The sequence below is a fragment of the Alnus glutinosa genome, chromosome 2 (assembly GCF_958979055.1).
Source record: "Alnus glutinosa chromosome 2, dhAlnGlut1.1, whole genome shotgun sequence".
NCBI lineage: Eukaryota > Viridiplantae > Streptophyta > Magnoliopsida > Fagales > Betulaceae > Alnus > Alnus glutinosa.
This window is the reverse complement of record NC_084887.1, coordinates 31,812,820-31,824,867: the sequence shown is the minus strand read 5'-3', so window position 1 is coordinate 31,824,867 and position 12,048 is coordinate 31,812,820. Positions and strand designations below refer to the sequence as shown.

General features: G+C 41.0%; 1 protein-coding gene across 2 annotated transcripts in view; it reads right to left on the bottom strand.

The window, feature by feature from the left end:
- The window catches only part of LOC133859495 (transportin MOS14), a 33,403-nt gene that overhangs the window by 7,728 nt on the left and 13,627 nt on the right, over positions 1-12,048 (bottom strand). For both annotated transcript variants that reach the window (XM_062294910.1, XM_062294911.1), the window contains 7 exons: positions 9,293-9,373; positions 3,755-3,868; positions 3,511-3,590; positions 3,016-3,151; positions 2,334-2,483; positions 2,101-2,186; positions 55-242 (listed from right to left, as the gene is read on the bottom strand). In XM_062294910.1, coding sequence (XP_062150894.1) covers positions 55-242; positions 2,101-2,186; positions 2,334-2,483; positions 3,016-3,151; positions 3,511-3,590; positions 3,755-3,868; positions 9,293-9,373 — 835 coding nt within the window. The remainder of the gene's footprint in view (positions 1-54; positions 243-2,100; positions 2,187-2,333; positions 2,484-3,015; positions 3,152-3,510; positions 3,591-3,754; positions 3,869-9,292; positions 9,374-12,048) is intronic.

Sequence of the window (12,048 nt, the reverse complement as noted above, 5' to 3'; positions counted from 1 at the left end):
GAGAAGATCCCATAACCTGTCGAGAAAACCAAAATTACAGATCTTTTGTCATACCTGAAGATTGAATTGCTTGTGAAAGAGCCCGGCAAGCTGCAGTGGATAAATTACCATTCTCCATGTGTCCAGACATAAAAAGTTTCTCCAGCATGGGCCAAAAAATTGTCAGAAGTGCAAGTATAGGATCATCTGCAGAAGGCCCATTCAACAAAGACATTGGAAGATGACTGAATACAGTTCCCATTCTGAAATGACACAATCAGACATGAGAGCCAGAGGAGGGAGCATGTATAACTTTCATGAGAAGGTAATAAATATACAACCATGAGAGAGCCCCATATCAGTTGAGAACAAATAAGCATGCGCTATAAGGGGGGAAAAAGAATCAACCCTATATCAAAATATCATTTTAGTACTACTCTCCCATAAGAGTAGTAAATGATTATGGAGATATGCTATGGAGAGAGATGCTTTTTGGAGAAAGGTGGTGGATGTCAAATATGGTAGTTTGAGGGGTGGTTGGTGCTCTAAGGAGGTTGGGGGTTCTTATGGGTTTGGCGTGTGGAAAAGTATTAGGCGGGGATGGGATGCTTTTGCTGCTCATGTGAGATATGAGATCGGGAATGGCTCGAAAGTTCTGTTTTGGCATGATGTATGGTGTGGGGAAATTCCTTTGAAAAACCTCTTTACAGAATTGTTCCTTATTGCTAGAAGAAAGGATGCTTGGGTGGAGGAAATTATGCAGAGACAAAATGGCACCATTTTATGGAATATTATGTTTTCTCGTGCAATTCATGATTGGGAGGTCGAAGCGGTTAGTAGGTTTTTTGGGATGTTGTACACCTTCAAAGTTAGTAGCGAGGGAGAGGATAAGTTGTGTTGGGTGCCAGCGCGAAAGAAATCTTTTGAGGTAAAGTCTTACTATAAGATTTTGTCTAGTCCTATTCAGTCTTCATTTCCGTGAAAAAGTATTTGGAAAGTTAATGTTCCCCCGAGAGTGGCTTTCTTTGTTTGGACGGTATCTTTAGGGAAAACTTTAACTTTGGATAACTTACGAAAGAGAAACATTATCGTGATGGACTGGTGCTCTATGTGTAAGACCGCTGGAGAATCCATTGACCATTTGTTTCTGCACTGTATGGTGGCTACAAAATTGTGGAGGACGATTCTGCAGTTGTTTGGGGTGGAGTGGGTAATGCCGAGGTCGGTGAAAGATATGTTGGGGAGTTGGAGGGGCCAGAAGGGTAATCGGACTTCGATTCAGATTTGGCGCATGGCCCCGTTGTGTTTGATGTGGTGCGTTTGGAGGGAACGGAATGCTCGCTGTTTTGAAGATTGCGAGACTGGTTTGCCGAATCTGAAGAGAAAGATGCTACAAATGTTGTTTATGTGGAGAGATAGAATTAAGTTATTGCATGAATGTTCCTATTTTGATTTTTTAGATAGATGTTCTCTATGTTCTTTACATTAGGGGTTCCTTGTATACATCATGTGTACTTTGGGTTGCGCCCCTTTGCGCCTTTTCAATATATTTTACTTATCAAAAAAAAAGATGTCTAACATTTAACTAGAAAATGCAGAATTCTAACACCATTGCAAATTGAAATGCAAAGTTTTCTAATTCAGCAAGTCTATCATGTGTCGAGAAATGCGTCCAAATCCCATCAAGGACCTAGACTCCCAGACACATGCAATTTTTATCTCAAATAGGAGACATAAAATTGAGACATAATTCGAACTCAGAACCATCTGGTCTAATACCATGATAAATTACTACTTATTTTGAAAGTCGAATTGATGTGACAGGGTGAACTCAATAATTTATATTGTTATAAAACTCCTTCATACATAGATTCCATACTCCCAAAAACATGATATTTTTAACTTATAAATGATAGTAACTGACACCCTAATAAATTACTACGTGCCCAAAAACCTAAATTGACGGAAAGAATGAATTATATAATTTGTGTTCTTCTAACAAGACTCAAATCTTACTGATAACATCTGAAATCCTACCCTCCAATACAAAAAAAGATAGCGCAAGAATTAAATTGCAGATTCCACCTAAGATATCCAACTCATTAATCTTAATAACAGTACCTGTACAACCCTCTTGCCGCAGAGTTCAAAATTTGTGTATAAGTAGCCGGGTCCTGTCTCAGAGAATGTTTGTTGTCTTCATCAACCTAAAAGAACATTAAGCTCACAGATCTTAATTGCACTCCAAAATTGATTTGGTTACTATTTTTTTGTTACACTAACTCAAGTAGGACCCCATAACAACAAATAGGCATCATAAATAACAAGAACGAACATATGAAACAGAGACTTACAAGTTTTCCAATAGCTTCGTAGCTAGAAGAAAGCAATCTAGCCAACAAGTTGCTCTTTAGTTCTTTGTTGGGAACAGAACCAAGTATCAGACTTATCGCACTGACAACTTCTTCCTCGTATTCCAAAGGTAAATGCCTTTTCTCCAAAGCCTAGGAAACCAAACACTACTTATAAGGCAAGGATCACAGCAGAATATGTATTTCCATCAAATATTTGACGAGAAGACCAAGAGAATGAACATATATGAATTAACAATTGTTAAATGGTAAGGCAAGTATTATGAAAGTTATATGAGATTTGGCAGTCAAAAGATTGCAAACCATTATGTATCATCAGTATGAGAACCGCCCCATTTTTGGGTATGTTCAGTCATGCATAAGTAACAAAAACAGTCAAAGATCCATTGACTTGGATCAAACACTTGCTTGAAGCATACATATACTAATCAGAAAGCTAGGACACACAAAAGTTCTCAAACAGTAATGCAACAACTTTCTCAAGCAAATCAAGTAGGATTCTGATGTCAACAGAATTGGCTGGCAGACATGATAAAGTTGATTGTGCTGAAATCACTTAGACATAAAACAATTGAGAAAAACAACTGCGTCAAACATTAATTCAACACAAACTACGGTTCTTTTTTATAGGTAACAAAAACTATAGTTACAGAAACTAGTTCACCTCTCCTATCCACATCAAAATTTCCAAGTTTGCAGATTCACAAATAACTGCAGAAGCATCTTCACAAACTTTACGCAGGGCTGAGGCACAAGCATTTGAGGACACAGGTTCTGAGATCCCTGTAGCAAGAAATAATCTGAAAATAGCAAATTAGTACCAAAAAGGAAAATGTCAATGCCAGATCTAGTGATGCTAGACGATTAATACAGATAATTTGTTTTTAAGGTCTAGGAAAAAGAAAATAAAGAAGCTGAAAGCATGCATCAAGAATAAATTCATTAATATGATCAATTGGTAGATACTCAACTCTACTAAGCCCACATTCCAACAATATGGGGGTGGGTACAGAAATCCTTATTCTCCATTCAGCCCTAAGACATCTTGGCAGATGATGCCTAAAATGTATAATACCAAGTAAAACGGAGAGACACTGTTTGAACATTATAGATGGATCTAAATCATATGAACTGATGAATAGAAGAAGAGAGTACGTACAGTAAGGGTCTAGAATTTGTTTGAAAACCAGTTATCCACTTGGAATAGGAACCAACAACATCAGCCAGAGATCTGTACACCTAGAACAGAAATAAGCATCTTAGATAGATAGAAGAATGAACCACATCAAAAATGGATTCTCCTAGATTTAAGGCCTACTATTTTTTCACTGGTAATATAAACTCCTTTTAGAAACTAATCTGGATATAAAAAAGAAGAGGGGGAGGGGGAATGTCTGACATACAATGCACATGAAGCCCTTGAGCTCATCAGTAGGCCTAACAGACAACATTATCACCAGCTGCATAATCACAGTGAAATCAAAGGTTTGGCCCTCCTGTAGGACTACTTCAGAAACCTGAAATGTAAAATTAAAATATAAATAACAATGGCAATATGTGTGAATTGACATGGTCTGACTTCAGTGAAGCTCAAATCTATAGTTGGATCTGAATGGTTGGAAAAGTTCAGACCCAGGTTGACCCATTTAAGTAGCTAGCAGAGAGATACAGCTTGAATTGCTTGCTTCTTGGAAAAGAAACTTTGGTCATAATAGAAGTGGTAAAATATGGAATGCTATTCGACATTGCCTTATGTGGTCAAGTTGGACAGAAGGAACCACGCTTATGGTGTAGAACATTCTCTTCCATTAGTCTTATTTCTTGAGGTTAGTGTACGAGTAGATGTCAGCTGTAGGCAGTATTCCATCTTTCTCTTCTCTTGATTCCATCTACAGATTCCCCGCTCTTCTTGCATATACAACACCAATCTACCACAATGAGATGTTTCCTTAAATTATCTGTTGTGATGATCTTCCCTAAAGTGACCGACTAAGCAAAAAACGCGACTCTCGAGGGAAACTTCTCCACCAAATATTCTTCCAAGGGAAAAAGTCAATGTCATGGGGAGTAAGGACATTATAAATGATTTGACATCAATTAACCCTCTCTTGGAAGGCGCTCAATATAACTTATCTTCGTTATCCCGTCTTAGCCTAATGGAATACAACATATTAAAAAACATGGTGAAGAAATCCACCACCCAGTCCTATGCCGCTCTGGAAAAATCAATATTCTATTGAAGAGAATCACTAGTAAGCTGTAAATGATTTGCCACAGCAACATCTTTGGAACGAGCTAAAAATATAACTTCGAAAGCACTACATTAAGGGGCTGCTGCCCACACCACACCATGCTAAAATCTAGCTTTGGAGCCATCCCCCACTTCAAGACTAGTGTGCCTAGAGAACTCCCCCCAACCTTCTCCAATAAATTTCCATAAACCAACCCCATGCAACCCATTAACCTCACCAAAAGGCCATCCACTCCACAAACTGCCATATTTACAATCCACGACCACTCTCCATAAAGCCTCTCTCTCAAAAGCATAGCACCATAACCATTCTTCCAAGAGAGCTCGGTTAAAAAGAAGTAAATTTCTCACCCCCAACCCTCCCTCAGCAATCGGAGAACAAACCTTGGACCAACTCACCAAGTAATATTTGAACTCCTAGCCAATACCACCCAAAAAAAAATCCCGCTACAACTTCTCAATGTGGTAAGCAACGCCAGCAGTGATGGAAAAAAGAGAGACAAGAAATAGGTAAGCATATTAGACAAGGTGCTCTTAATCAAAGTAATCCTACCACCCTTTGACAAATACAACATTTTCCAACCACGACGCTCTATCTTTTCAACAATGCCATCTCAAATAGATTTGGCCTTAAAAGCAACTCCCAACGGAATACCTAGATACTTCGTAGGCAAGGATGAAACCCTGTAGCCCAAAATGCATGCCAACCCTTCTACATTACAAACACTGCCAATAGGGGCCAATTCTAACTTAGCCAGGTTGATCTACAAGTATTTAGAAGAAAACTACCCTAATGCAAGTATTGTCAAATCACTAATTATCTCAAAAACTTAAGCTAATAGAAAATGGTGAACTTAATCATTTAATTAATAATTTAACACTCTCCTTTATGTGGGCTCAACTACCCCTCAACAAGTAAGGCTCAACATGTAAAATATTTAACTGAAATGGAAAAAAAAATTGTGGAGTCAACGTTCGAACTCAAAACCCCTGCTCTGATCCATGTTAAAATTAAAAATTAAAACAAGAGGAGAATAGAGGGAGCAGAGGGAGAAAGAGAACACAAGAATTTTGAGGTGGTTTGGACCCAAAGGCCTACCTTGATCTTATTGACTTGATTTATTTGTGTTGCGAATGACTCTATGTAAGGGGAAAATAGGGTAGATGAAGTGAGCTAATAAAAGTAATCAAATCCTTGAGATTGAATTACAGACAGATATGGTAAATACATAAAAAGGAAATCAACACAAATATAGAGAATATCATATACTCTAACATCCTCCCTCAAACTCAAGCTGGGGAAGCTCGAGTTTGGAAAGAAAAATATTTTTTTTTTTGATAAGTAAGCAATTTTATTAAAAAAAAGCGAAAAGCGTCCCAGTACACAGGGAGTATACAAGGAGCACTCACAAACCCAAAACCCAAGAACAAGCCCAAAAACAGCAGAACACCCTAACAACACCCACAAATAATTGGCATTTTTTCTTGGGCTAACGCGAATCTGGTGGGCAATGACAGAAATCTGAGCGTGAGCTCAAGTCTTAGATATCTTGATGAATCAAATTAGGATTCTGTGTGGTAGGAGTGAAAACCCAAACGTCAGCTTGAACGCAACTACTGGCATGAAATGGTGGCTGAAGATTGGCCTGGTACCACCGCTAGAGAAGGTGCCAGTGACTGTTGCCGGAGAACAGTAATGGATGAGACACAGAGGATGGCGATGGATAACAAATGAAGGATGGCTGGGTCAGACGAATGCCAAGGGCGAGCTGGCCAACAGTGACAAGGGCACTAAGCATTGCCTAGGTCAGAAGATGGCAGCTAGCGAGGCCAGCGGCCGACGGTGACCGGCCAGACGATGGACAGCACTAGCAAAGGCTGAGGGTGGCTGGAGCCTAGGCCACGATGGGTCGTAAACCAGGTCAACTTGGGCCACTGAACTAGGCTGACTTGGGCCGATGACTAGGCTTGGATTGGCCTGAAAACCGCAGTTTTAATTGTGGACGAGGTCATAGGATTAGATTGGATAAACTGAGTCCAATGAACATGTGTAGCACGTGATAGTGAGTGAGGTGTGGGAGCACATGAAAAAGACTAGTAGGCGAAATCGCCAACACATGCCAATGCGTGAAGAAAATATCATCGTCTTTAGACAACACATGGAGGCATGTGTGGTGACTGCATCAAAGAGGAACTTCCAAGATCCATCGATTTGTGGCTAGCAAACTAATCAGTATTTCCTTTCGCCAGAAATAGCTCTAGAGGCACTGACAAGCACTCATAGTGGCGCGTGATGGCGCGAGGAGACCTTCGTTGTCAAAGTTTTTACAGATCGATAGACCCTGATTTTGAGAAGTTTTGTTTTATAAATAATAAACTCGTAAGGCGCTCCTAAATACATCAGGAGTATACAAGATGAGACACCTAACTAAAAAGAGAAAAGTGAACAAGAAAATCATTATAACTTCTTTTTTTATAGGTAAATAACGAAATAGCATACACGGAGTATACAAAAAGGACACCAAAACAAAAGAAAAAAGAGAGCAAAGAATGAAACCCGAAAAACCCAAGAAAAATTACTCTAAATCCCCATTCTCTTGTCTCTAAACCTGCTAGATCCCACACCCCTAGCATCGAAATTGATCGAGCATTCTAAATTCTTGACCTCTCTATTCATTTTTTTCTTAGGAGTAGATACCGAGTTCTGCCCCTCATCCACTAATGTCAAGAAATCTAGAAAACCCTCCTCAGACCCCATATAAGAAATCCCCATCATGCTAAGACACAACTTAGCATCTTTCACTGCCTTGGTGTGAACAACCCCACCCTCCAGGCCATCCCCCGACAAATTCTCACCCAAATTGCACTGCTGATCCCTCCAAGACATCCCAAGTAGAAACTAGGGAGAACACTCAACCACCGAGGAGAACGGTCTTGGAGGAGACACAGCCCAATTATACCCACCAAAAAAGTCCTTCTGCGACGAATTCAGGAATAGAGGGCCCTGACCACGACCCACGCTAAAACACGAACCCGGACCCGGACCCGAATCCTGGGCAGTGCCCACCGCCAACTCCGGAGCAAGCCCACCGCACAGAACCACCTTTTCCTTAGCGACCGGAGCCACCAAATGAGAAGCCACTGGCGAAGGAGCAGAACAGTTCCCAGCGAAAGGAAAGAACTTAACCTTGCGTTGATAGGAGAGCAAAAGCTCAAGCGACAGAGAGAGAGAACCCATCGCCATTGCCTGAGAAGAAAGCAAGGTAAGCTTCGGCCGACTCCCATTGTGTCGAGACCATGCAAGAGCAGACGCCGCCGAGGCCGCTGAAAACGACGACTCCAGAAGAAAGAGAGGGTTGTGAACATTACCCAACCTCATGCTCGAACCCAAATTCGAAACCCGCCTCAAAGCCTCACAAGGAACCAGCGACCGCACGGGCCTTGACCTCACAATAGCCCCCTCAGCTATGGGCTTACGCGAGTTTGCCCCAACCCGTCTTGAAGTAAATTTACACCTTTTAAGTCTTAGGCCCGCCAGAAAACCAGCCCTTCGAAAAAGCCCAACAGAGGGCTTAGAGCCCAAACCCTTTGAAGACCCACAAGCCCGAGAGAGAGACTTTTTTGAATTAACCCGAGAAGTAGACTTGGTGAAGCGTCGTAGGAGTACCAAGATCTGATTCAACACGTCACGTGTGCTATCCCACCGCAGAGAAACATCAGCCTCAACGACATCTTCCCTAGACACGCAAGCCGTCCTACTGCCGAAATCTCGGGAACTGGAACGTTCAGCGGTCTGGAGGACCTTACCCAGTGGATCAAGCGCCTGTTTCTCCAGAACCGGACAATCCGGTTCCTCGTGGTGAGACCCCCCACGAGGATCCAGGGTCTAACCCATCGGTCGGCAACCCAAAACCGAAGCACCAGTAGCTGCCGAGCGAACCACTTCCGCAAACGACGGAAATCCTGACTCCTTGCTCATCTTAAAGGTCGTCGGAGGACCACCTGCAGACGGAGACCCTACCTTGGCACCAAAAAAAGCCAAGGCTTTGCTCAACTCCCCAGAAATCATTATAACTAATCGTCAAAGGGGACACGAAAGCCATAGTCCAAAGGTTCAAAGTATGGAAGAAAGAAGCAATAATATCCTCCAAGGATCTCTCCAAATCCTCAAAGCCCCTATTATTCTTCTCCCTCCAAATAGTCCAAAAAAGGCAACTAGGCATCATTTTCCACACTGTTGCACTCCTTGCACATGGCCTTCCTGATTTTGGTTAGTTTTACTAAAATTAGCTTCAGTGAAGGCTTGGGAAGAATTGGCAGCGGTGGGAGGAGGGGCTTGGTGACGCATGCGTTTGCAAAGAAACTTTGATCGGCAAAGCAGGCAAGACGAGTATCAAGGAGGTGGTTGGAGTGTTGTGTGAGCTAAGAAAATACCAACCAACGTTCTAATTTGACACTCTTCCAAAGAGACGTCAAGAGTTATTAAAGGCCACAGAAAAGTGACTATGATACCATATTAAATTACCAATCATTCAATAAACTTAAGATGATAGAAAATTGTGAATTTAATCATTTAATTAATACTTTAACAGTAATAACCTAGCTACAGATTAAACATAATGTGAATGCAACAACTAACAGCATCTAAAAATAAAATCAACTAAGGTTAGACATAGTAAGTTGTCCTCACCACATTAAGAGCAAATAACTTGCTCTCCACCTCCGTCCAAGGAATTGGAACATTTGCTGAGGCCCAACCGCCAATGAAAAGCTACAATGACATTAAATATTACTAGTTAATACGAAGAATTATAGACCAAAGAGCAGACATAAGTACAATTAGGGTTCATAAGGGTTATTCAAATGGTTCAAGATATGGATTTGGGCACCAAACAACATATCAAAGTAAAATGAATATACATCACAAGTAAATGCGAAGGATTAAAGGGAAGGCACCACAAACGTTAAGAATTTAATATTCATGATATCTTATATTGAGAATTTAAGAAAGAAAAAAAAATGTATCTAAGAATTTAATTTTCATTAATAGGATCACAATCCACATGGAACAAACAGAGATTCAGGATGTTCCCGGAATTAGTGATTACTGCAACAATACCACCAGTCAAACAAAAAAGTACAATATTGTGTTAAAACAGTAAAAATTATCAATAGCTTCAGACAAGAATAATGAAACATAGATAAACATCAGTGAATCAGAAAGCACTCAACTAACACTGCCTCCAAGTCGGGTTAGTCGGTTTTAGGGAGAATCTTTACACCAGCCTAAATTTGTCAGGTTGACAAAATCCCTAACTGACGCCAAACTGAAGCATCCATAACTTCACATGGGTCGTGTTAAATCAGTCAGGTTGGTCAAGTGGCATGGCTGGTGGTTTGGAAGAGAGGTGACAGGAAGCAGGAGGGGGAGCTCTAGTGAATTTTAAAACAAAATGGAAAATCAAGCTGCAAACCAATTAAAATCCCAAGGAAGTTAAATCCATAAAAAACAAACAAACAGAAGATTATTGTTATTTCTTATAAATGTAGGAGACAAAAAAGGGAGATTAGTACGCGGGAATATAAAACGAAGGGCAAAACAAGAATGTGGGGATAAGGTAAGGTATTGAAGATCTAAGATCTAAAACATGTGCGTGTGTGTGTGTGTGAGAGAGAGAGAGAGAGAGAGAGAGTAATCGAAAATGAAAGCATAACCAACAGTAGTGGTGCTGTAGTGAGAAGGTGAGGGGGTATTACTCAGTAGCTACAAGGACTGATCAGAGAGAGATTGATCATCAAATGGGAGTGGGATGTAGCAGATTAGGTTTAATTGATGCATCAATCTGGTGAGTGCAGGTTAAGGATATAAACATGAACCTGTCAGTCAAAAATTGCCACATCTGCTTAAATAAGTATTTTTTTTTTTTTGATAAGTAATTGTAATTTTATAAATATAAAAAGCGCAGAGGGGCGCAACCCTTATACACGGGAAGTATACAAGAGAACCCCTAAAAAGGACGAACAGAAATTAAATTTAAAAATTCTACAAAAGTAAAAGAACTCGAACTATAATGGGGCGCTATCCAATAAAATAAAGTATAGAGCCACCGCTTCCGTAGCTCTACCATGGATGTCTCCACATCTTCAAACAGTCGAGCGTTCCGTTCCTTCCAAATACACCACAGCATGCACACAGGAGCTAACCGCCAAGCCTTTACAGCATGACCAACCTCAATCATCCCCCCCCCCCCCCCCCAACTATTCAGCAACTCCAACACCGTACGAGGCATAACCCACTCAACCCCAAAAAGCATAAAGACATAGCTCCATAGAGCCCGGGCGAACTCACAGTGGAGCAATAGGTGATCAATAGACTCCCCGCTCTTCTGGCATAAACAACACCACTCAATTACTATCACCTTCCTCTTACGCAAGTTATCATGTGTCAGAATTTTGCCCAATGCAGCTGACCAAACGAAGAAGGCCACCCTTGTTGGAGCCTTCACACGCCAAATATTCTTCCAAGGGAAGCACGGAACCAATGGGCGATCCTTCCTAATTAACTCTTTGTATAAGGATCTCACCTCAAATACACCTTTTTTAGAGGGATTCCACACTAACCTGTCATCCTCCCCATGTCGATTCGAAGTGGAGTATAGACGATCGAAGAAGGAAAAGACCATATCCAACTCCCAATCCTGATTTTGTCGAGTGAAAAGAACATTCCACTGGATAACACCATTATGAACCACCAAGTTATCTTCCACCATCGTGTCTTTATACCTTGCAATTCTAAAGAGAGAAGGAAAGCATTGCTTCAAGGATCTATCCCCACACCACAAATCTTGCCAAAAACTAATGTGAGAACCATTCCCCACTTCAAATCGAATAAAATTTCGAAAATCCTCCCACCCCTTCCTAATGTGCTTCCAAACACCTACTCCAAAAGACCCCAAAGCCTCTTTTGAACACCACCCCCCTTTTAGACTATGAAATTTGGCATGAATCACCGACCGCCATAAAGCCTCTCTCTCCCTACCATACCTCCATAACCACTTACCCAATAGAGCTCGATTGAATTGAATGAAATTGTGAACTCCCAACCCACCAGCATTCAAGGGTGAACAAATTTTGTTCCAATTTACTAGATGAAATTTGGCCTCTTCACCCATGCCACCCCAAAGAAAATTCTTCCTAATTATATCAAGACGATTAGCCACCCTCACTGGAATAGGAAACAAAGATAGGTAATAAGTGGGAATATTGGAGAGTGTACTATTGATAAGAGTCAACCGGGCACCCTTTGACAGATACATCCGTTTCCAACCCGCTAATCTCCTTTCCATTTTCTCAATAACTACATTCCAAATAGCGGTGGACTTATAAGAAGCACCCAACGGCAAGCCCAAGTAAGACATAGGCAAAGAAGCAACCCGACATCCAATA